This window comes from Rhinolophus sinicus, chromosome 16 (genome assembly GCF_057876585.1).
Source record: "Rhinolophus sinicus isolate RSI-liver-muscle chromosome 16, RSI-T2T, whole genome shotgun sequence".
Taxonomy (NCBI): domain Eukaryota; kingdom Metazoa; phylum Chordata; class Mammalia; order Chiroptera; family Rhinolophidae; genus Rhinolophus; species Rhinolophus sinicus.
Genome location: NC_142516.1, coordinates 184,575,187 through 184,600,894, shown reverse-complemented (window position 1 = coordinate 184,600,894; position 25,708 = coordinate 184,575,187). Strand labels below are relative to the sequence as shown.

General features: G+C 37.4%; 1 protein-coding gene across 1 annotated transcript in view; it reads left to right on the top strand.

The window, feature by feature from the left end:
- The window catches only part of VWA8 (von Willebrand factor A domain containing 8), a 305,649-nt gene that overhangs the window by 91,191 nt on the left and 188,750 nt on the right, over positions 1–25,708 (top strand). The window contains exons 14-18 of the mRNA XM_074329337.2: positions 110–223; positions 8,617–8,785; positions 10,607–10,684; positions 15,802–15,917; positions 25,172–25,278. Of these exons, the coding sequence (XP_074185438.2) occupies positions 110–223; positions 8,617–8,785; positions 10,607–10,684; positions 15,802–15,917; positions 25,172–25,278 (584 nt within the window). The remainder of the gene's footprint in view (positions 1–109; positions 224–8,616; positions 8,786–10,606; positions 10,685–15,801; positions 15,918–25,171; positions 25,279–25,708) is intronic.

Here is a 25,708-nt window from a genome sequence, read left to right as displayed (position 1 = left end):
ACTGCCAGTAATAATGGACATGATCAAAATGTTCACTGACTGATTCCACCTCCATAACTTCACCATTCAAAACTGATTACTGAGTTTTCTGACTTCCCGTTTCCCTTAGGCTGATCCACGATCGCGAGCTGAGCCTCTATGATGGCTCTAGGCTGCTGAGACCGGACAGGTACATGCGTTTAAAGGAGGAGCTGCAACTGTCTGACGAACAGCTACAGCAGAGGTAATTTTGGACACTCTTACTGTCAATGTGCCTTGTTTTTCTCATTCTCCTAAACTTACGGTCAAGCCGAGAGAACTTTGAACAGCTTAGTAATTTGGTGTTCAGGCCTTGCTCATAGTTTGGCACTTCATAAAATGTGAGGTTACGATTCGAGACATACTCTACCCTCAGCCTACTTTTACATAAGCACTTAAACGTTTTATAAGAACGTTCGTTTTTAAGAAGATAATCCTTCTGCTGTTGTCCTAGCTTTTCAGTTTGGGCCCCATAATTCATAGCCTTTCAACAAGCAAACAAACAAACACGTTTCACGGTTCTCCTGAGAAGTCATCAGTTAGTCCTGGGGTATGCCACCTGATGCAGGATGCCCTCTGGCTTAAACATTTTCCAGAGATGTAACCACCAAATGCCATGTATGGGACTTGACTGGGTCCTGGATCAGGACATAAAATGAAAACAGCTGTAAAAGACACTTTGGGAAAGCTTAAATGTGGACTATATATGTACCACATGATATTGAATTAATATTAATTTTCATAAGTATATAATGGTACGTGGCTATGAAGGATAATATTCCTATTCTTCGGAGACAAATGCTGAGATATTTAAGGGATAAAGTAAAAAGATGTCTACAATTGACTCCCAAATGATTCATGGGGAAAAAAGACGTGGATGTGTGCACACACACACTCCACACAGAGAGAAAGAGCGATCAAGTGAGAGAGAACACAAATGTAAAGTCTTAACAGTTGGTGAGATCTAGATGAAAGATATATGGGTGTTCGTATTCTATTTTTTCAAATTTTCTGTGAATTTGAAAAATTTCAAAATGAAAAGCTTGAAGGAAAATATTTCTTTCAGCTGCATACTGTACTTTCCCTTAGAGGAGGTTTGGCAAATATAAGTTATTTTCTGTTTCATTACATTTCCATGGTTATTTTTACATAATTAGACATAATATTGGGGGGGAATTCTTAGTCACTTAATCGGATTTTATTTAATTGAAGCTTCACCCCATTCCAAAGGATTTGCTGCCATCTTTAAAACATTACAATCCTACAAATGATAATTAAGTGTATTTCTTATTGTGTTTACATTTTAAGAAGAATTTTCTTTCAAAATTGCCTTGGAACTTTTTCCTAGAGAGGAAATGTTAGATTTCTTACTATCTCTGTGTAAATTATTTTAAAATTCACTTGATTCCGCAGCTACCGTGTTTTCCCGAAAATAAGACCGAGTATTATACTAATTTTTGCTCCATTAGGGCTTCTTTTCAGGGGGGGTCTTATTTTTTCACACACAACAGTCTACATTTATTCAAATACAGTCATGTCATCTTCTTCTGGAACATCGTCATAATGTACTAAATGCGTCCGTCTGGCTGACGATCTGAACTGGGGCTTATTTTGGGAGTAGGTCTTCCTTTTGGGGAAATACGGTATTTACGCTTCTGAGGTGCACATCATCAAATTCTCTAGCCCAGTAAATGGTTTTGTTGCGTGTGAGGGAGACAAGCTATGATGGTCCCATTCAGTCCCTACCTTCTGTTTCCAACATTCGGCTTCTGTACATTGTTTGTATCAGAATCACCTGTCAGGGAACAGTTTTTATTTTCAGAGAGATGAATCGAAGCAATTGGGCAGTCGCTCCCTGAAAGCCTGCCCGTCAGTTCCCTAGCACGTGAGAAGCGCTGGACGTGTAGCCAAACGTCCAGGGAATGACAAGCCTTTTCTATGAAAAGTACCCAAGTTCTCCCTCGTGGTCACAAGCAGTTTTCGAGATGAAAACGGTTTCTGGGTCAGAGCAGCCTGATCGTCACACTCAGGGTTTGGCGCAGAGCAGTTAGTAGGTCTCGTCAAAGTGTCCCATCTTCGTCACTGTTGAGTTCAGCTCCCTGTGGATATAAACCAGACCCACATCTCTCTCCAGAGAGCACTCTGAGTAGGTGCAGAAAGGTATGGCACTGTGGGTTCCCTTCACTTAGTTTTTATTTTCATGTGATTTTTTTCATTATTGTTAAACATGAATGAAACTTGAGCCAGATAGTTTTTCCAGGATTTTTATGAAAAATATCAGTCCTCTGTCATCTGTTCTAGGGCAGTGTCATTTGCCACTCCCCAACGACGGCCACTTTCAACTCTTTGCTGTTTCTTTTGGGATTTCACCTTTCAGTGATATTGCTTGATTCTTGATTTGTTTTTCAGTATTAGGCAGTATCTTGATTTTCTACTATGGAAAATTAAGGCTTAGCTCTCTTTCACTCCCCTTCTTCCCACTACACATACATACTTCCTATTGCCTGTTCCTCCTAGTTTTGTAGTAATTTCACTTGGAATTTTCCTGAGTGTTCACGTTATTGTCACAGCATAAGGATCACACACAGTGGCGCCATTCAGGAAGCTACAGTTGTTTATCGTTTCTTGCATACATGTTGTTTTTCCTAAAGCTAGTGCTTGTCTACATATGAAAAGTGGCAGATACATAAATAAACAAGTATAATGCAGCTCTTAAATGTTAGAATAGAGAGCTGCACAGTAAAGCTATGGGAACATAGAGGAGGAAGTGACCCTATTTTCTATTTATTTCTCACTTTTCCATTCCAAACACTTGCCCTATTGTCTAAATCTCTCAGCACAATCAGGTATTCTATCCATTTCATATTCTATGGATTTCATCTTTCTCCCATAATCTGGACTTGTTCTTCATACTTGTGGCTCATATGTCATTCTAAATATCTCTCCACTTCCCATTTCCTCTGGTGTTTTTTTCTGAAACTTTCGTTAGTTAGATGTTGAACCTCCGGGGCTCAACTCCTAATTTTCTTTTCTCTCTTATGTTCTAACAGTTTGTCAGGATTTCATTGACTTTTCAGAGGCGAGATGTCTAACAATTGATTCTCCCCTCTGTCAGAATAGTTTTCTACTATTTGAAAACCTAATTCCTTTGTTTATTAGTAGTCTTCCTTTTTTTTAAAACCTGAGACACGCACTATTTTCTTATGATTGTAAACAATTTTTCTCTTTATTTTCTTGTTAAACACAGTCATTACAGAATCTACTTCACTCTGATATGGATTGTAAATTTCTTGACCTTTTCTTGGTTAACCTTGATTAAATTTTGTAGCCCATTTTTGTCTTTCTGAGAATAAATATGTTCTCTTGTAGGGTTATATTAGGTTATACAGGTTAGATTCTTCTTTTAAGCCAGTTGACAATATTTCTTTCAAGGCTGTGTTCATTGGGTAGAGAACTGGCCCCTTAATTAAAAGGACATAGCACAACATAAAAAGTAGGAAATTTGTACTCAGTGAGGAAATTAATTTATTTTATATGTCCTTGTGAGTAATATGATCCATTATCTAGCTTGAGTTGATCCTGTGTTCTGTCCATATCTAATATTATCACTCCTGGTATTAGCCACGGAACTGCAAATTAGAAGCTCATAACCCAGGTCGTCTCTCCTTTTCATTTCTGTACCGAATCACAGAACTGAAGTTTAGCGGAGTGGTGATTTCTGATAGTCCTTAAACAAACTCAGCTATTAATGTGTGGTTTTCTTGTGAGGGATTCTGAGCTAGAGAATAAGGTAAAAGGTATTATGAAGGGAAGGCACATTGCAGCGCTTCCTTGCCTCTAGAGCCAGTTCAGTAAATTTAGATACCTGTTAGGCTTTCAGGTAGGAACAATTTTCGTATTTGTGTTTGGCAGGACTCCTTTAGCTACAAGTAACAAAACAAAACAAAACAAAACAAAAAAACCCCACAAAACTTTAATTATTGTAAAACGGAACTTAGTGGCATCTCACATTTTCAAAGGAAGGGCAAGGATGCAGTTGGAGCTTAAGAAATAACGGACCCTAAGACTAATGCCGCCAGGACTCTCTGTCTTGCTCTGTACTTCATCTCCTTGTTTCTAATGTCACAATACCTGGCACATAGTAGATCAATTAATAAATAATTTTGAATGAGTGAATAAATCTTAAGCTAGGATAAATTCTAGGAAACTCACGGTAAAGGTAATTCTATCAGTCCAGTCTTTGATGATCTTCTACGCTGGCAATGTTTCCTCTTGTAAGCCTCCTAATGAGCAATACTTTGCCTTTTTATGACAAGTCTGATATCAGGGGTCTCATAAATTAACAGCTGTTAACAGTGGGCTACCAACCCTTTCAACTTCACAGTATGAAACCCAGTTTCTAAACAATTATGTTTGACGCCTTTGCTGACCTACTGTATTCTAATTCTTCACCAAGGTCATACACCTTGATCGTTTCTGTGGACTTTTCCATCCTTTGCAGGCAATCACATGGCTAATATGCCCTTAGAAACGCCGTAAGAAATTTAGAGACTTTCCTTCTTCTGTTACAAGACACCAGGAATGCCGTGGACGTGGTGGTTAGAAATAGCGTGATGGCCACACACGCACCAGACACCATGCCTGCATTTGTCACAGGAAATAAGGACCAAAATAGAAATGCTTCCTTTGATGAGAAAAACTTCTTTGGGGAAGGGGGAGTACAAATATATAGGCTGCCGAAGGTCTTCCTTCCTGCTGTCGGTCAGAGCGTAGATGAGGGGGCGAGATTTTCTTGAGAAAATAGTGAGTGACTGAGTTTATTTTCCAAGAATAGGCTTCTGGTTATCTCAGGGAAGCACTACAGATTAGTGGTGTGGTCTCAGTTGTAGTTATACATGCTTTCATGTTTTTGCATGTTTGTTGAATTTTTTTTATTATGATTGATTGAACATTGAAAACAGTTTGTAATTTCTCAGTTTTCGTTATTGATCAGTGGGGAGCCATGACTGGACACGCGGCAGATCTTTCATTGGTAGATTTCTCTGGACCCTTTTACTTTTATGTTTGAAAACAGTTAGGGTCTGAGCTTTCTCTCCTACCTCCCCAGAAACCTCAGCATCTCTTTGCTAATGAGTTTGGCCGTGTAAATTTTTAACAAAACTCAAGGTAGAGGTAGGATTTTTATGCCTAGCTCGTTGTATTTGAGTCTCAAAACAAATAGCCTTAAACAGATTTTGATTTTGAAAAACAATCCTATACGTTTTTATGATCAAAGAACAGTTTTAAACTCTGTGTCTGTGAAGGGTCTAATTACTTTTTATTGTATGATTTTTTCTTTTTGATTCAGAGAATACAACTTCACTCACAAGTTCATTCAAGACCACATTTAGACTAACTGCTCTGCTTTTTCCGTAGGAAAACATTATTTTCAGTTCTTACCACTTTGTTTTGTCCTTGCCACCAAGGGTCTTTAAAAGGTGTCTCGCACTGATGGTTACTAACTACAGCAACGCATTCATTTATTTATTTATTTGGCATCTGCTCTCTCCCTAGTACACACTAGGCTTTGCGTGGTATAAAGATGAGTAAGGAATGCGTCCCTGTAGTTTGCTACATTGCCTGCATAGCACAAAAGGGGAAATACGGGCCGCGTACAGAACTGCATAACCTCTTCTAAGTTGTCACATCAGTATTACAATATGCGTGGCCCGTTAAAAAAATTGTCTTCTAGTTCATGATTAACGTCTTTATAGAAACCTTCTATATCATTCTTTCAAGTTTCTTACTATACAGATTTGACAAAAAATGTACCACATAATTTCCTTCAAAAGATTGGAGCTTATTTTAACGTTTCTTTTTTTTTTTATTAATAGCTCTGTTGAGGTATAACTGGCATATAATAAACTGTGCATATTTAAAGTATAGAGTTTGATCGTTTTGATATTTACATTTACCTATAAAACTGTCATCCCAATCAAGGTGATGCACTCATCTGTCACCCGGAAGTATCCTCAGACTGCTTTGTGATCCCTCCTGTTCCTTCTCACCCTCCTCTCACACCTGTAGGAAATTATTTACGGCTACGTTAGATAGCTTGTATTTTCTAGGGTTTTATAGACGTGGAATCGCACAGCATATATTCTTTTTGTTCTGGCTTCTTTCCCTCAGCATAACTATCTTGCGGTCTTCCACGTTATATATGTCAATAGTCCATTCCTTTTTATTGCTGACCAGTGTTGGAAAGTACTTTGCGCTCCAAAATCTTATCCTTATGCCACCAAACAAACACATGGACCCCAGTATTTTTTAATCTTTTTTAAAAGATCTTTTTGCTTTAAAATTTTTTAATCTTTAGGACATACTGGCTATTTATCTGATGTTGAGCTATATCTTTAGTTTCATTTGTTATTTATTGTTGTTCAATTCTAGTAAAATTAAAATTAACCCTGATTTTAAATTTTAATCATGTTTGTTTCCTAATGCTCACTTATTTACCACTTCTTCAGCCTTTGTATTACCCAACAGTATGTGAAAGCCCCCGAAAGTAGTTGGCACAGGTCCTCAGGGGTGCTCTGTTCTCTAACTTTCAGATTTGGAGACCCGAACATCAGGAAATGACTTTCCCTATGACCCGTTTCTATGTAAGAAAGCCTTTGGATAGAACCTATCAGACACAAAGGTCCTTCTCATTCTGTTATTCTGTAGTGTGATGACTGTTTGTAGCCAGCGTACACTTCTCTGCCTGACTCACCTGCTGCCTCAGAAACTGCCCTCTTTGAATTGGGCCAGGTCACTCACGTACCCTGCTAGAGTCACTACTGAAAAGCAAGCCGCAGACAGCACATGTCCTGGCAGTGACCCTCACCTCATTCAAATTCTAGTCACCTAGCGAGCTCTCATGCTCTCATGTTCATTGCTCTTCTAGCCCTGAGCTGCGATCCTGCTCTCTCCGGGTTGAGGTTGTAAATTGGACGTCGCCTCCTAGCTTGCTTGTTGGATTTTGACTTTGTTCATTCCCTGGTTTAGTATCCCTCGCTGTCCTGAGTGGGGAACTCCACCTGCAGCTTCACATTTGTGCAGTCAGAGCAGGCTCTGTCTCTCTTACCGTCTTTTGTCCTAAGTAGGAGAGAGGAGGGTTGCGGGTGAACTCAGCATCATTGGCTGGGCCGTGAAGCTGTTTTCCGGATTACAGCAAAACACTCAGCAGAAGTGGCAAATGGAATAACTCCCCTTTCGGCTTTCAGATCACAGAACTTTGCGTGTCCAGATTCTGTTCGGTGACTGTTCTGTGGCAATCCTGAATGCTCATGTTACCCTCCCGGCTCTCAGGCGCTATCCGTGTGGGGATCATTCCCTCTTTTCCTACAACTGCTCCTTTGGAACGATCATCCTACGCCCTGCTTGAATATCTGTAAATAAGTAAATAAGTCTTTTCTTTTTTTTTTTTTCTATCTGGAGAAATGAAATGGTATCTGGTAACTTTCATATGACTATTTCTAAGAAGGATGGTGTGGCCCCTCAAATTATAGATGGTGTAGTCAGGGATTCCGGGGGCCCTACCTGTTGCAGTGGGAGGACGTTTTCTTATCTGAATCTTCAGAGTACTTGTCTGAGTCTCTCCACACATGCCCTGTCCTACCTTCTGATACTCTAGCTGCCTGTTCACTTAACTATCTGGTTCTGTTATTGTTAATGGCCATGGATAGTCCATTTCTGGAGAAATGCCAGTTATGTGCCTGTATTTTGGGTTCTCTGAGTAGCTTGGCAGGTGTTTGAGTTTCGTCTCTCCTTTCCCTTAGCAGGTATGGTATTACCGTCTAAAGTTATACATCCACTGGGGTTTTGAGTAGAATTGATACAAACGGACAGTATCAACCACATGATTAGATCATGATAACGGATTTCTAGTTCCTTCTCTAAAAACTACTCAAGTCATTTCACAAACCAAGGGAAGTTTTATCTTATTCTTCTCTGTGTCCTAGATTCTCAGATTCCCTAGCAGAGATTTATAAGAGATCACTTTGAAAATCATAACGTTTCCTATAAAATGACAAAAGAGTGAATTATATAAAAGGTCAGTTTTCTCTACCTTTTTAAGACCTTCTTATTGGCAATTCAAATTTTAAATGTGATCAACCCCTTAGGCTGCTTTAATCTTCTGTATTGTAGAACGTCTCCTCATCTTGAACCATACTTTGTCTTTCTACGACTGACATAGAATGGGTTCCTTGCAAGATAGAAGCTTTTGAGGGGATTTTGAATAAAGAAAGGGGACCTTTGTACTGAATATGAACTGGATGGGATTTTGTGTCAAGGGACCATGGAGGAAATTTCCTGTAGGCATAACAGCATATCCAAAGCAGTGGTTTGTGCCAGAGATGGAGTTTCACCAGTGGATATGGCACCTTTTCTGTTCGCAGTAGGTGATTCTTTGTTTTCATCTTAGGTTCTTAGGATGTCCTGAGTTGTTTCAAAGCTTGTTCTTTGGATAATGGCCTTGACTATATAACAGTGGGCTCATCACCACAGAGGCTTTAGCTACCATGACCTAATCTCTAACATGAAAGCTCATGTTTTTTCCCTTTTTTCCCCTTTTAGGTCCATTTTTCCTGTCCACCCCTCCTTCAGAATCATCGCCTTGGCAGAGCCCCCTGTCATTGGAAGCACAACACAGCAGTGGCTGGGGCCAGAATTCTTAACCATGTTCTTTTTCCATTACATGAAACCACTTGTCAGAAGTGAAGAAATCCAAGTGATTAAGGAAATGGTAAGAGGGCAGCCAGCTCTGGCCGGTTGAGCCTTCAGTTCTCCTCTTTTTAAAGTACTCTGCCTCCTACTGGAGCAGAGTGGGACGTTTTGGGCTTTTTCTCCCCACTTACTCCCAAATTTCCTCATACAGTGAATGGTTCTCAAGCTTTACCATTTTACAGAACCATCTGGAGGACGTTTTCAAATGCAGATGGTGGAGGCAAGAGGTCTGGAATATGGTCCATGAGCGTTTGCATTTCTCAAGGTCTCATGTGGCACTGGGGCTACTGGTCCCCGGAGCACATTCTGGGAACCATGGAGAAGGCTGTCTTTCCTCCCGCTTTCCTTGTATGGAGGCGGTTCAGGGATTCCTTCTCCTTTTATATTCAACCAAAGGGGACAATTTTAAGTTCCTACGGTAAAGGGAGGTCAAATATATTTCAGTTCCTTGGATTCTGTAGGAAAGGAGTGCTGCTCCCCTCAGGATTGTAATATGTCCTCTGCTGTACGGACCTGCTTAGCTGTCCGATGGCTTGTAATGTGTATATGTAGTCCATTACTTTACTGTCTGCCTTCAATGGGCATTCTGACCTTTGGGGTTTTAGAACTGTGCTATTCAAAGTAGTAGCACTATCCACATTAAATAAAATTTATAATTTCAGTTTCTCCGTCGTACTTCAAATGGTCAGTAGCTACGTGGGGGCTTTTCCCTAACATATTAGGAAGCATAGGTGAAGACCATTTCCATCATCAAAGAAAGCTCTACTGGACAGTGTTGCTCTAGATCACAAATAATTAACTTCCTACATAAATGAACTCACGGCCTTTAAAATACCAGAATGAACTTTCTAGGACTTGTGAGCATGCCTGTGGATAAAGGCGTAAGATTTAAACACAAGCAGCTCGCCTTTAAATGCCAAATCCACAACTTACGAGCTTCCATATCTTGGGTAAGTTACCCATAGTTTCTTCATCTGAGGATGGCGCAATACTGCTTCTTGCAGCACAGGATGGATTTAAAGAATACATTAGATGAAGTCTGTGCTTAATAGAACTTAGAATTTTAAAAAGTTTCAATCACTTAAATGACCAAAGAAACCCTTGAGTGATTTACTTCTGAAATGGCCACATTCTGCAGGTCGTTGGTCTAACACTTCTCTCTGATCTTTTCAATTGAAACTTTAAATTTGTTATTGTTTAAGCAAAATTTTTTGATGATCAATTAATATTTCATTAGATTAAAATTGTTATAGTTAAAGGCAATCTGTGTGTGTTATTTGAGCAACTATTCTTCACAGTTCACTGATAAAGTGATTCTGTTCTTTGGGTGTGTTGTTTAAAAGTCCTTGAAAAAAAAGGACAGCTCGCGCGTCCATTCTCTATGCAAGAATATCTCATGTGACTTGGTAGAGACAGATGTCAGATTACTGCTAAATGAAGGAGTTGGGTTTCAGTGAGAAAATGCCTAAATTTAGAGTTTAGAAAATTAAGCCGAAGCCAACAAAGAGGAAATGATAGTATATGAGTTTTTATGGGCATACTATGTGCCTGTTTTTGAGTGAACGGCTTCTTTCAGTTTTCTGCTGGTTGTAGAATTGTAAATGAAGGAGAGTGGCTTGGTTTTAATTACCTGATTCTTAAAGAGAAAGTGGGGAGGTATAGTGTTTCCTGAAAAGATGAATAAGTAAATTTATCCATGGAATAAACATGTAACCTGTAATCATGGACTTTCTAAAAATGTAATTCTAATATTATTTGCTAAGTAGCCATAATTTATGGTTTATTGATCAGACATTCCAATTTATCTTTTCTGTCTTTCCTCCATTCACTCATAAAATAGGTCCCAAATATGCCTCAGGAAGCTTTGGACAAATTGTTATCGTTTACACACAAACTCAGAGAGACACAGGATCCAACGGTAAGTCTGGATTTTCTGTTCTTGACAGGCTGTTGCTTTATTTTTTAGAGTTCAGTGCTTTAAAATCCATTTTTTAAGCTGGCATTTTTATTCCAATGTTATGCATTGTCCTACGCATATGTTTTGCTCTTTCAATGATTTTAACCTATCCCCCAGCTCCTCATGGCTGATATCATGGAAAACAATTGTAGCTTTAGAGGGTCAGGTGGTTCTCCAGGGGGTTGGCTCTGCTCTTCCGTCTCCTGTGCTGAGCAAGCTCGTCTGTTCTTATGGCTTCACCTCGACGATAATGCTCACATCTTTAGCTTCAGCTTCTAACTTCTCTTTTCTGATTGAGTCTTTATTCCTAATTGTATTTCCTTGCTGGGATAGTATGTTGGAAAGCTGTAGGGCTGTCACAGTCTAACTCTGAGCCTCAGTGATCTCATCTGTCAAATGGGAACAGTGCCATGTACCTCGTAAGACGTGATGATGGGATCACTGTAAATCGTCAAATCCATTAGAACTAAATGATCTTTCCCCTTTAAATCTATTCTTATTCCTTATTTAATTTCCTGACTCTGTTAATAGTCTCTCTACCAAATTACCTAAATTAGAAACCTTGGTATCATTGTTGATTTACCTTGCTTTCCCATTATTTCCACTTAACCTGAAAGCAACTCTCATCAATTTAGCATGTTGTCATGTCACCTGTTCTCTTTTCTCTTGTCAGTAATTGTCCTAGTATCGGGTTACATAATCTGTCTCCTAGAATGTCGTTAATTTCTTCTTGTCTGCCGTCTTCACTAGTAATCCATTCACTCCTCTTATGGCTCTTTTTTACTTTGCTATGGCTCTTGTAACAAATTACCATACACTCGTGTTTGTGACAACAGAAGTTTATTCCCTCACAGTTGTGGACACGGACAGTTTGGAATGGGTGTCACTGAGCTGAAATCAAAGTGTCAGCAGGGCCGCACTCCCTCGGAGGCTCGAAGGAAGAATCCGTTCTTTGCCTCTTCTGGTTTCTGGTGTCCCCAGTGTTCCTTGACTCCTGTCCTTGTCACTTCACTCTCTGCCTCACCTTCATGTCACCTTCTTTTCTGTGTGTCCATGTCAAATGTTTGTCTGCCTCCCTTTCACAAGGATACGTATGCTTGCATTGAGGGGCCATTCAAATAACTCGGGATGATCTCCTCATCTCAAAATCTTTAATTGACTATTATCTGCAAAGTCAGCTTTGCCATGTAGGTAAATTTCACAGGTTCCAGGGCCTAAGTTGTGAATGTCTTTGGGGGGCCGTTTCCTAGCTGTCACAGGCCCTACTAATTACCTCTGGGACTGCATTTCCAACTCTCTCCCTTACTCATTCTCTTCAGCGACACCGGTCTCCTTAGTATCCCTTCCACGCACTAGTGCCTGTCTCAGGGCTGTTGCCACTGGGGTGTCCTCTGCCTCAGTGCTCCTCCCAGGGGCCGCAGGTGGCTCCCTCACCCGTTCTGGATTTGCTCAGAGGTCTGTTTTTCAGTGCTTCCTGAAGCACTTCACTTAGAATCACATATCCTCCCCTTTTCATTCCTTTCTCTCTTTCTGTTTTAAGGTTCTTCACAGGGCTCATTAACCTTCGGCACAATACATCTTTTACTCACTTACGTTTTATTGTCTGTTTTCCCTCACTCCGATTTTGGTTCTGGGAGAGCAGGGCTTTCGCTGGTGTTGGTCCCTGCTGTATCCCCAGCATCTGAGCCTCACTACTCCGTAGTAGGTGTTCAGTCAATGTCTGTGAAATAAATGAGTGAATCAGTCTTCCACATTGTCCCAGGAGTGACCATTCCCTCCTCCATTTCCTTCTTTAAAACTGTGACGAGCTGGATGCTCTTTGTCTGTGGACGGAAGGCCAGCCTGCTAAGCAGGCCTGCCGAGCTCCTTCCAACGCCAGCTGCCTTTCGAGCCTCACTTCCTGCCACCTCTTCTGAAGTGCCCTCAGCTCCCACACTTGACTTCTGCTCGTTCCGAAGCCCAACGCTTACCCGGATGCCCCTGCCTTAGATCGTGCCTGGGATGCGTTTGCTCTCTGGCCACTTGTCCCCAGGTTCCCTGTGCTGTCAGGTGTCTCTCAGCCCCCGCAGGCCTCAGCAACCTCTCTGTCCAGGCTGCTTCCGGGACATTGGGCATCTGCTTCTCATGTTGACCGATTGCAGCTGTATCACAGTGGAAGTTTCCCTCCCCAATTAGTGTTTGAACTCCTTGAGGCCGAGCCTTGTTCATTCTTTTATTGTCATTTCTCAGCCTGGTGCCTGGCACATGGCAGACACTTAAATGTTTGATGAATGAATGAATAAATGAATTAACTAATAATGAATGAACAGGTCATGCCCAGAGTTTTCTCTCCCTGAGAACATGTTCCATTTTCATAAAAGAAATAATTCTTTAAGAGGAAAAAGAGGAAAATTATTTTTAATCACTTTGATCTGAATCTTCATATTTTTAAGCTCAAGTACTATTATTAGTCCTGCTAATGTGAAAAACCCTTCAGGTGTGCTCTTAAACTGGTAACCATGGTAACTGCGTAACCAAGGAAACATGCTGATGTCCTCAGCCGCTTTTTTGCAAGATGAAACTGCTGTTAGAAATTTGATATTATCAATGTTAAATACATTAGGGATTTCAACATTAAAATACACCCTCTATTTTTAATTGCTAATAATGTAAGAGCAAAGATAACCCAACCCTTTATTCAACACTAAAATGGCTCAATGCAAAGCTTCATTCTGATTTTTTTTTTAACACTGGATGTTATTGCAAAACATTTTGGTGTTGTCAACTGAGAAAGTCGGTATTTTTCAAATTCACGAGACATCCTTTCTGATCACAGAATGAAATGTGAAGCCTGAATTCAGTGTCATGCTTGGAATGAGATTAGCATGTTGTACCTTAGAAATTCACCGTATGCTTTGGTGGGCTCCTTGCCATGAGACTCCTCTGGGAGGAGTCATTTATCAGACATTTTCCATGATTAAGGTAGACAGTCTTCATGGCTCAGGCATTAAGGCTGGGAATTGCTGAGTCATAGTTATCTTCCGATACTGCCAGTCATACTGGCCGAAATAATCTCCTCAGCGCTTCCTTCTTTCTCGTATCCATCAGTTGCCTTTGAAACATTGGTTGATCCTTTCCCTCCATTCTTTTTGCCAGTAACCCTGCTGTAGGACTTCCCCTGTTTGTGGGCAGCTTCCCATCTCAGGTCTCTCTGTCCCTCAACTATTTTACATAGTGCTTCCAGATGCATCTTCTTAAAATCATGTTACTACGTTGCACATAACAGAGTCCTACTGCCTCCAGGAGCCACACCCAACTCCTCAAAGCGTCAGTCCCAGGCCTTTGTTACTTGGGAACAAGGCTTCCAGCAGGATCCTCTCGTAAACGTGCTTCCCTAATTGTTCTGCATGTATTTCTGTTCCCTTTGCATTCGTGCCTTGGTTCGCTGCATCCTCCTGTCCACTGAGCATTTTCAGCGCCAATAGCAGTTGTCAAGAGCTCCATTTATTTTGGCGTTAAATTATATGCTATTTCGAATTGCAATTTATGCTTCCTTATATTTAAATACTGGCTCCCTGTGTAGGATGCAAATCTTTTGGAAACAGGGATGAACCAATGTTTGCTTATAAATGAGTTCTTTGAAACTTAGAATGTGTTTTTATTAGAAAAAAGATATGTCATAAATGGTGGCCGTGCTCCCAGCCTAGTCCCCAATGGCCATTTAGCCCACGATGTAGCTGAAATAAAATACTAACAACAGCAGACCAGCGTCTCGTAGAGCTGTGAAATACATGAGAGAGGAGAGAGCAATTCCTTCTTTCTTCCTTGGGACATACCGAGATGACCTTAGGCAAAGTGTTGAAATAAGCAAATATTCAGTGTTTCTTTTGCATCCTCCTGACGTCCATTCTGAACCCTTTGTGAACGTCCTAGAGTCCCCTTCTCTGTTCTCTCAGGTGCTCAGGCCACTTTACTGCCCTCATAACTCCCTGTGACATTTCACCCAGGCCTATCCTGCCCTTCTAAAGGGCCAGTTGCTTCGAAAGTTATTCTTTCCTCTGGTTCCCAGTGAAAATCCTTTATCTCCTAATGTTACTGATCTAAGTTGGGAATTAGGTCAATAATAATCTTAGTCATTAAATTCATATGAATAGGTAGGTTATATCCTCTTCCTCTGTTGGATTTCTTTTCATCTTAAAGAGGCTGACTTTTAATAATAATTACTGGCATTTGTTGAGTATCCGTATGTGTCTGACCTACGAGTAAGCAAAATGCTTTGAATATTGTCGAATTTAATCCCCATCACCTTAAAGATGAAGGTGTTATTATTGCCATTTTAAAGATGAGGAAACTGAGGCTTGAAGAGATTAAGAAATTTCTCAAAGTCACATAGCTAATAAGTGGGAGCCTGATTTGTTTGATTCCAAAGCTTATCAACTTTACTGTAACATTATGCCACCTGCCAAAGTAATTCAAATTCAAGTTAGCAAGTATTTATTGGTACTTACATGTCCTAAGTTCTGATCTAGCAATTCTGCTATTAGGATTTGGCGAAGTTAAGAAAACACTTGAAATTATTCTGACAGAATAGGAGGATTCTGAAAAGCAAGCTGCCATCCACCTGACAAACTTGTTGACATCTCTGGGCAGCGGCCTCCTTTTCTGTATTTCAGAAGTCATAGATTTACTTAAAGTTCTAAGCATTTTCAGGATATCTTAACAGTTCAGCTTTGTGTAAGCAGAAAAAAATGAAAACATAGTTAACTGTGCATAAGTCCAGTGCAACCTGTATTATGTTACATCTTTCCTCTACCTCCCCCAGAAATATGTATACACAGCACTTAGCACAGTGAAAACACTTTCATTGAATTTAATTGATACACACTTTGTATGGATTTTTTAAAATACTATCTTCAAGAATGTTTTAAGTGTAAATTGGTTTCTGTTTTGTTCTTATTTGTAATTCATTAAAAGTATGTATTTATTTTAAGTATGGCCTTATCCTTCAGGGATAATGAATTCCGCTATGATGGCCGTCTAAAGGGACTTTCAGCAAGTTGAAACAAGATGCTTAACGGTCTGTCTTTGCCTTTTAATAGGCACAATCATTGGCAGCATCACTTTCTACCAGGCAGCTGTTGCGAATTTCTCGTCGGCTGTCGCAGTACCCTAATGAAAACCTTCACGGGGCTGTCACTAAAGCCTGCCTTTCCAGGTAACCGTATTCTGCTTTCTCACCGCATTCAAGTTTCTGGGTCTTCGTGAAACAGTAACATAAGTTTAAAGATAGTTTGGAAACAATATTGGTCTGGATATGTAGCTTTTTCAGCCTTGTGTTTAGTTTCCAGTTATACCTTGTTTAGGCATAACAACGTTAAGAGGTCTTTTTTAGATAAGAAAAGTACTTACGTCACTTGGTTCAGGTCACACAGTGGTAAATAGTAAAAGTCGGTTTGGGATTGGAACACAGGCCCACGTGTCTTCTGAGTTAGTGGTCTCACGTATAGCACCCAGAGCCTTCCAAATTTGTGCTGGAACTTCCCATCCCTGATAGTACTTCCCTGTTGCCCGAATTTAACAAAACCAGCATCTTTTCGGTCTACATTAAAACTTTTCATACCTATTTGGAAATGATTATAAACTATCGGCTTATAGAATTTTCTTACAGACTCATACTTACATGAGACTATTTTTAAAGAAAAATAAGAAAGGTTAATATCATAGTCCAGTGGGCCCTGAGGTTTCTTTTAGACTCTTTTCATATGATATGGTAATATTTTTATGGTGGTCATGACAGTTGTTCATTCATTCCTTGATATATAAAAGGAATTAAAAGAGAATCTATTTTCAATTTAGGAGAATCTGTAATTGCCCTCTATAAATAAATCTCTAGTTCAGTGGACAATTTTGTAGTCAAATAAGCTCCTTATATTCCAACTTGAATTTGTTCTCGCTAAAATGAGGCTCCAGCTAAAATGAGGCTCCTGTCCAGCATCTTTAGGGTAATTCTTTGAATAACTAATAATTATGAAATATAATAAAATTCTTTTTCTTTTAAGTGGAAGAATATTAGACTTCCAAATGAAAATCAGGAAAAAAAATGCTTTAGGTGCTTATTTTTCAGGGTCGTGGACTGAAGAAAATACAGACAAATAGATTCATTACCTACCCAGTGTTTTCTTAGACCTTGTGTGTAGACATATGTTAATAGAAGCAAATAGTCAATACTAAGCAATGTACACAGTCTTGGAGCCTCAGGGAAAATAATACTTTGGATATATTAGAATTAAATAATCAAAATAATTCTACAAACCTTCATATTTGCCCTGGTAGTTGAATCAACTTTCAATTTCCTTTACTTAAAAAATGCAAATAAAAATAAATCAAGTATTGTGAATTGATCTAAGAAATAAATAAGAGTGATCAAAGTTTGGAAAAAATGTGCTTTGTGATATTACTGCATAGAATTAAAGACAAAGTGAACAAGTTAAAAATTGTGAGTAGAAAAAGCTACAGGAGAGCAATATTAAACTGCCAACTGCAGATCAGCAACAATAGAGTCCAGCAGGTTTAGATAATATCCTGAAAGTGTTGATGGAAAATAGCCATGAACCCCAGAAGTCTCTGCTTAGCTAAATACATTTTTTTTTTGATGAAGACTGAGTTTACCACACTGCTGAAAGCACTACTAAAGGACATATTTCAGCAAGAAGGAAACTGAATCCAGAAGGAAAGACTGGCATGCAAGAAATAATAATAAGGAAGGAAATAGGTAAATATATTATTACATTAAAATATAAAAAAAGTAATAAAAGTGAATAGTAATATGGAGACATATTTAACAACTGGGTGAAACTGAAACGCTAAACAAGAGAATATAGAAGCTGAAAAAGAGAAGTGAATGCTTTCTTAGTTTCTGCTATTCTTTAGGAAGAAAATGTTGAATCACTTTAGACTTTGTTAGTTCAAGTATTCACATATAAATTTTGGGTAACCACAAAAAAGAATGCAAATGGATCCAGTAGAGAGAGAAATAAACAAATAGAGAAAACTTGATCAATACAACATAGGTAGAAATAAAAGGGGAAAAGAGGTGAAAAAAAAATCAATCTAAAGAGTGTACATGAAATAACGTTAGAAGTAAGCACAAATATCACACAAGATGAAACTTTCTAGTTGAAAGTTAGAGATTCTGACTGAGTTTAAAAAAACAAACTAAGCCTAATTATATGCTGTTACAAGAGACACATCTAAAACATAGTCAGAAAGATCAGATGTGAAGGTCTAAGAAGATATATCAGGCAAAAATTGACCAAAAAAGAAGAGATATAGTATTATTATTAGGCAAAATGTACTTAAAAGTCAAAAGCACAATTGGGCATGAAGATGAGCAGAGAAACTTAATTTAGTAGATTTAATAGTCCCAAACTGTTCACACCTCAGAATTACAAATCAACAGTTATTATGACAGATTTTAACAGTTCAACAGTTATTATGACAAATCAACAGTTATTATGACAGATTTTAACTCCCTTCTTTCAGAAACTGATAAATCATGCATTCTAAAAATTAGGAAAGACAGAGAAGATTGGAACCAAACATTTGACATGGGTGATGTAATGGACTTTGTACCCGTGGACAAAGAATATACATTTTTTTCAAGAATACATGGAACATTTGTCCTGTATCAAAATTGACCCCAAACTACATGGAAGAAAAAAAATGGTGCTTCAAAAGACATCAAAGAATCTTCATTATGAAGATTACTTTCTCAGACCACAAAGCAACAGAATTCATAACAATAACAAGACATACGTTTTAAAGCCCATGTATTTGGAAAAGTAAAAACATACTTCTAACTAAATAAGACATTAAAAGAGAAATCATAATTAAAATTATGAAATATTTACAAACCTATGACCTAAACATATGAATCTCAACACTTAAAGGATACACCTAAAGTAGCACCTTAAAGGTTTTTTTTTTAGTCTTAAATTCACAAATTAGAAATAAACAGGGTAAGAAAATTATAAGCTAAGCATTCAACATAAGAGGTTAGTAAAAAGTGACATACTAAACCCTAAGAAAGTAGGAGTGGAATAATGATGTTAAGAGCAGAAATTAATGAAATAAAAATCAAAATCACTATAAAGAAGATTAGCTAAACTAAAAGATGGTTCTTTGAAAATAAGATAAAGCCCTGGTAAATTTAATTAATGTAAAATAGAAAAGGCACAAATAAATAATAATAGAAAGGAGAAAGGAAAAAGTAACAGAACTACAGATAAAGTCAATATTTAAAAAAATGAAAAATATGAAAGGACAGTTTTCTGGAATTGTGTATATTACCAAAATTGGTCAAGAAGGGATAAAAAAATTCAAATAGATCCATAACCACGAAAGAAATCCAATTAATCGCTTAAGTCTCATTTAAAAAATAAAAAGTTCAAATAGATCCATAATCACAAAATAAATCACATTAGTAGCTTAAGTCTCACTAAAAAAAAAATACCACTTGCGGGTGGTTTTGTCAAGTTATACCAAATTGTCAAGGAATATATAAATCCCTCTTATACAAAGTGTATAAGAAATTAGACAAACAGTGAAAACACAGCAATTCACTTTGAGTCTAGTATAATCTTGATACCTAAAGCAGACAAGAAGAATGTATGAAAGGAAAATTATAAATCAAATTCATGGAATGGATACAAAAATCCTAAATGAAATACTAACAAACCAAATTTAGCAATATATATGTATATATTTTTTCTTTTCTTTTTTTTTAAATCATGAGCAATTTGGAATTATCTCAAGGATGTGAAGAAATTTTAATATTATATTTTTAAATTTACATATTAGCTGAAGAAATATCATTTTAAAAAACAAGTAAAAAGGATTTGATAAAACCCAGCATCCAAAACTAAAAACTAACAAAAACAAACAAAATTCTTAGTAAGTCAGGAATATTCTTAGTAAGCCATGAATAGAAGGGAAATTCTTTAATCTGATAAAAGGTATCTACCAAAATTTACGGCAAACATTTTTATGGTGTGATACGTGGCACATTTCTTTTAGAGCTAGGAACAAAAGAATAACAAGGTTATATGATTGGCTACATAAAAAATTCAAAAGAAACTACACGTAAATTATTAGAACAAATAGATTTTAGTAAGATTACTTATGTACCCAAATTAGTAACATTCCTATATTTCTGTAATAGTCAATGAGGAAGTCTAAATTTTAAAAATGATCCCATTTAAAATAATGGTAGAAAGCTTTGAGCATCTAGGAATAAATCTAATGAATGACATGTAAATCTCCTGTGGAGTAAAGCATAAATCTTTATTGAAAGCTGTAAAAGATTTAAATAAATGGGAAGCTGTACCATGTTCATGGAAGGGAAGATTCAGTATTGTAAAGCTGTTTTACCTCAAATCGATATATAGGTATAATTTAGTCAAATGACACCAAGGTTATAGTGAATTTGACAAGCTTTCTCAAAATTGACATGGAGCTATAAAGGACCAATATTAGTCAAGGAAATTTTGAGAAAGATTAAGGAGGTGTGCTTTCTCTATCAGATACCAAGATCCATTAAAAAGTTATATTCATTATAACAGTGTGGTATTGGTGCATGGAAAGACAAATAGATGTTTAGAATAGAGTACAGAGCCCAGAAACAAACGCACATAATTTGTGGAAATTTGGTATATATTAGAGGTGCTATTATAAATCAGAGTGGAAATGATGGACTTATCAATAAATGGTTAAAATAAAAAATATCCAGTTTATCTCAAACAAAATAGTAAAATCTTGTTATACAACAAAAACACTATAAGCCATTCTACAAGTCATAAGTCACGAACTAAGAGATATTTTATAAGATTTATAATCATGAAAGGATTGGTTTTAAGGGACTATTAAGTACTAATTAATAAGTGTCAACCTTAAAGGGGCAAAGAATGAATAGGTATGCACACAGAAAAGTTAATTCAAATGACTAACAAACACTTGAAAAGATGTTCAACTTTATTATTGATCAGGGAAATAAAATTTAAGAAATAATCGGCTATCATTTTATACTTTAAAATTTTTTACCTGTAAAAATTAATATTGTTCATGAGTGGAAGGAAATGGAATTTCAATACTGCAGTTTGGATGGAAGTCTCATAATTTTGTGGTTGCTCTCACCATGTCTTTATGCCTAAATATATTAAACCCTGTTATTTGACAATTCTTGATATCACCTCAAAGATAGACTCATATGTATTTATAAGGAGGCATGTAGAAGAATGTCCCTTTGTATCCTTGTAAGAATGAAAAATTGGAAATAACCTATCTATCAGTAGAGGATGAATGTATAAACTGACATACTCATATAATGAAATCCTATACAGCCGTTAAAATGAAGTAGATCTCCATGTGTCAATAGGTATCAATCATGACAACTCCTTATTGAGTGAACAAAGCAGTTTGCAAGAGGAGATTTGGAATATGATGCCATTTATATAAAATGTTAAATACATTAAACAGTGCAATATATTTTTTACTCATACATGCGTAGCAAAATAAAAAGATACACAGTAATTTCAAGGTGAGGATTACCTGTAGAGATGAAGAGAGATGAATAGAATACTTAATATTCTCTGTAATTTTCTGTATGCTTGAAATATTTCCTACTTAAAATATTGAAAAACTAAAAATGCTTAATTTTTATACTCAGAAATATTTCACTTAATCAAATAGTTAATTTTTCCAGTGTTATCAACTGACCATAATAAAACTCCTTTGCAAATAAGTAAAACAGCTATCTTGTTTCTGCATCATCGGTTGACTACGGAATCAAAAGCCTTTTTACTAATCTCTTCAATGTAGTGCAATGGCAGGAAGGAACAAAAAATCATTGGTGCATACAGGGGTTTGTTTGTTTGTTTTTTGAATGACCTCATTCCATGTTGAAGCAGTGAAAAGAAATCAAATTTTACTCCTATGGAAAATTTTAAAGCAAAAACTGTTATAGTATATATTCATGAAGTCTATTATTAAGCAGAGAAAATCAAGAGAAATTCTCTAGGCTAAATTTGTCAAACATTAAATTTATTAAATACTAGTTAGGCTTGTCTTGTTAATTTCATTTTAAAAATATGATTCATTTGTTTGCTTATGATGCCAGTTGAGTTCAGACTGGAACATTTCTTCATCTGAAGAAACAACTGTAAGCACCTCACCATCATAGTGTTTAATCAAGTCTTGGAGCTAAATGTGGAATTTATTTTCTAGATATTTGAAAACGTAAGAGGCCAAAAGGAAGAAAATTTAGAAAATTCGGAAATTATCAGTTATTTCTCATTGCAAAATTTATTTTATTTTGGAAGAGCTAATTAACTGTAAAAAGAGCTCTACTCCATTCAAGTATTTTGCATTCCATTAAATTATTTACTTCTGGGAAATCCTGTCGGTGAGGACCTTTTAGCATAGAAACGTTGGGCAGAGTTGTAAGAATTTAATCATAAATGAAGATTAACTGTCTCAGACATTCAGGTAATGAGGAAATTTTTTCATTCACCAACAACTTAGTTTGCATACAACGTTTTTCAGAAATTCCCTTGTGACATAAAATGAATAACACCTGTATAAAATTTTCACATTGTTAAAGCTATTAGCTAAGTAATTTTTAAAAATCACAAACCTGATAGAATTATCATACGTAGTAATGATAACAATGATTATTTTGATATGAATTTTTTGTTGTCCTGAAGAATGATTTACCTTGCAAGAGAGACTATTTAGGGACTTATTTTTGACTTTAAAAACTGCTATTCAATTTTTGAAGTCTATAATTTCAGAAATCTAGATCTTCTTTAGGATTTTCTGTTATTTAGTTTACTCTGTAAGTCTATTAGATCGAATTGCTTTTATGAGCCTTTGAAATCTATTTGGCTCTGTTTATAAAACTTGACTAATTAAATATCTTCAAACATTTGAAATTATGTTAATAAATTTTATATATCTGTGTCCTTTTAAGCACTTCAGCTGTCTGAATTAACAAACAAAACCTTCCTGAGAAATTGCATAACTCAAAGTTTAACAATTTAGATTTTTAACTAGGATAAACCATGTTGTTGTCTTCAATATTCCAATACTGTTTATAAATTCAAGATTTAAAATCACCGGTATAAATTAATTAATTACACATTCAAAATAGAAGTCAAAGGCTGCCTGACATCCACTGACACCCCCCCACCCCCACCCCCCAGTCTTTTTCTCTCACTCTTACTCCCAACACTTCTCCCCTCAGGACTGGTGATTTGGAAGCATCCGCTATCCTTGTTCTAGCTTCTCATGCTACCAGCCTAAGAAATCCTATTTTATTCCTTTATCCAAAGATCCTATCCCACTCCTGTGACAAAGACACAGTTATTTGAATTAACCTAGGGCAACTACTTCTGCTTCTGGGTTTCCCAGAATATGGTTGAATCTTTCTTTAGTTTTTCTTATAACCAAGACCTAACAAGACTAGAGCCTTTCCAATTATTTTTTTACTGGTAGGGGGGAAAAAGGTTTTTACTAAATAATGATCATGGTAATAATGGTTTTTTAAAAGACACTATGTTGCTCATATTACTGATAAATATACTTGAAAAAATCAACACAGGATGTGTGGTCGCTTTGGTTATGGGAAGGTAGGAGAGAAAGAGTGATGTTTCATTCAATCACTATTTCTCCAAAGGCCAGGGAAGCAGAGGGAGAGAAAAAAAGTAGAAAATAGCAGTGAACGATGGGAGAGGAAGCAGTTAACTAATCCCTCGAAACCTGGGGGAAAAGCAAGGGTTGGCTTCAGACTACCTGCTAAGTTTAATTGTCCTTATTTGTCAGGTGGGCCAATCTCCTCTATAGAGTGTAGGTTCTAGATGTAAATATATTTAGACTTCCATGCTGCCTGATTGTTTGATAATGCTGTGTGGGTGTGAGGTTGAAAATAATTCTGAAACGTGTTCAGTGTCAGCGGGAAAAAGTACCCTCTTGGCATGCAGTGCCATGTCGCTGCCATCAAGGGAGGCACACGTGCAGTGCCTGCTGTGCTCTACAGGTTTTGGAGGGCAATCGAGGAATGTTCCAGTACTGGGGCAAAGTAAGGACATGTGATAGACACACTATAGAGATAACAGGGGTCCTGGGAATAGCAAACAAAGGCTAACCCTGGAGGTGGTCACAGTCAATCAAGGTCATCTGACAGGAAGTAACGGAGATGCAGCCGCAGGGCTGGTGTTACCAGACCAGATTCTAGTTCCTGGGATAGTGGTGAGAGGAAGGTAAGGCAGGGGGCCCAGACAAGGGCTCGGGAAACAAGACACAAGCCCAGTGATTGGGTCTGGCAGATAAGGTGAGGGCACCAATCGAAGGACTGCGATGAAAGTCAGAGATGAAAGTCAGAGACAAACAGGAAGTCTCACTTGTTACTGACCTGATGAACTACGAGCCTAGAGCTATATAACCCCCTATCATAGCCTAGGACCGACATGAGGCATTTGGTGGGAGACAGTGTCAGATGTGTGGCTTGGAATATTACGGGGACAGGCAATCCAGCAGTCTGTTACACACTCATCCATGTGCCTTCTCGCTCACACCAACAGGTCTCTATTAGAGCTTATCCTCAAGGCTGTGGGAACCACCATGAAAGATTTAGAGACGTGGGAAAGCTAAGTTAGAAGTGGTGTGCTGTTCGTGTGTTTATTTAGAACGTTGTTGCACAGAGGGGTTAGTTTGTAGTAGGATAGCACAAACAGCTGTGCGGTAGGAGTCATTTGTCTGGGCTCACGTGGGATCATAAACTCCAGATAGACTTATGGGTGGGAAACTCTGTTTTGATGTTCAGACAGCCTATTAACAGATGGAGAATGCCACAGTGTTGTTTTGACAAAATACATCTAGAAGAGCTAAGCAGGTACAATTTTTAAATGGAAGGAAGAATGAAGCTGGATAATATTAAATTTATTCAGTACTTTGTATGAGAAAGTGAAAGAAACCTTATTAATCCGCCTCCACTAATTTGGATTTTGTGATTGCCAATGTGGAGCTGGTTAAAGTATTGTTTAAACTACTTAAGAAAATTTGGTAAGCCCGTTAAATGGTAAACAAAATTTATGAGGTATACTAAATCCATTTTAAAAAGCAAATTATTTTAAGTCTTGTCCTGCAAAATGTTGTATATAAATGAATACTTCTCATTACAAATGAGTTTTATTTATTAAAGCAGATTCAACAAACATATTTCATCTTCACATGTACTTGAAGTTTATTTATTCCTTGTATTTCTCAGATCCAGATTGAGCTTCCTTAATTGGTTGTAATTAGTGTGTGTGTGTGTGTGTGTGTGTGTCTGTGTGTGTGTGTATACACATGTCAAAAGATATTTAGGAATCAGAAAAGCTTTGACTTTATCTTTAAATCCTTCCTCTCATCCCCCAGGTTTCTACCAAGCCTTGCAAGGTCAGCATTAGAAAAAAATCTGGCAGATGCTTCAATAGAAATAAGTACTGATGATAAAGTAGAACCTGAACTGGAGGATTACAAATGTGAGTATTCGATTTGTTTGTCTTGTAAGTGATATAATAATTATCAAACATTTTCTATTATTTAAATTTCAATTAAAAAATCATTTTGTTTTCCATTCATTTTGTGTTATTATTGGGTTGAAGAAATGAATCTTTTATTTAAAAAACAGAAAAGGCTGAAACCTACTTACAAATTAAGCCGTAGAATACTTCCTTTGTTTCCGTGCACACCAGGTACCTGTCCTCTTCTCACCCTCACGCTCACTTTCCCAAGAGTCACAATTGACACAAGCGTAATTTCTGGTGTAAACAAACTTGTGTGATCTTGTTTTACCTTTTTTTCCAACTGCTTTTCACCATAGACTCTAAAACTCTGTTTTCTTTGCACAACATTTGCATTTTGTGGGCCACCCACTGTCGTAAGGGATGCTTTGGGAAGCCACTCTAGGTT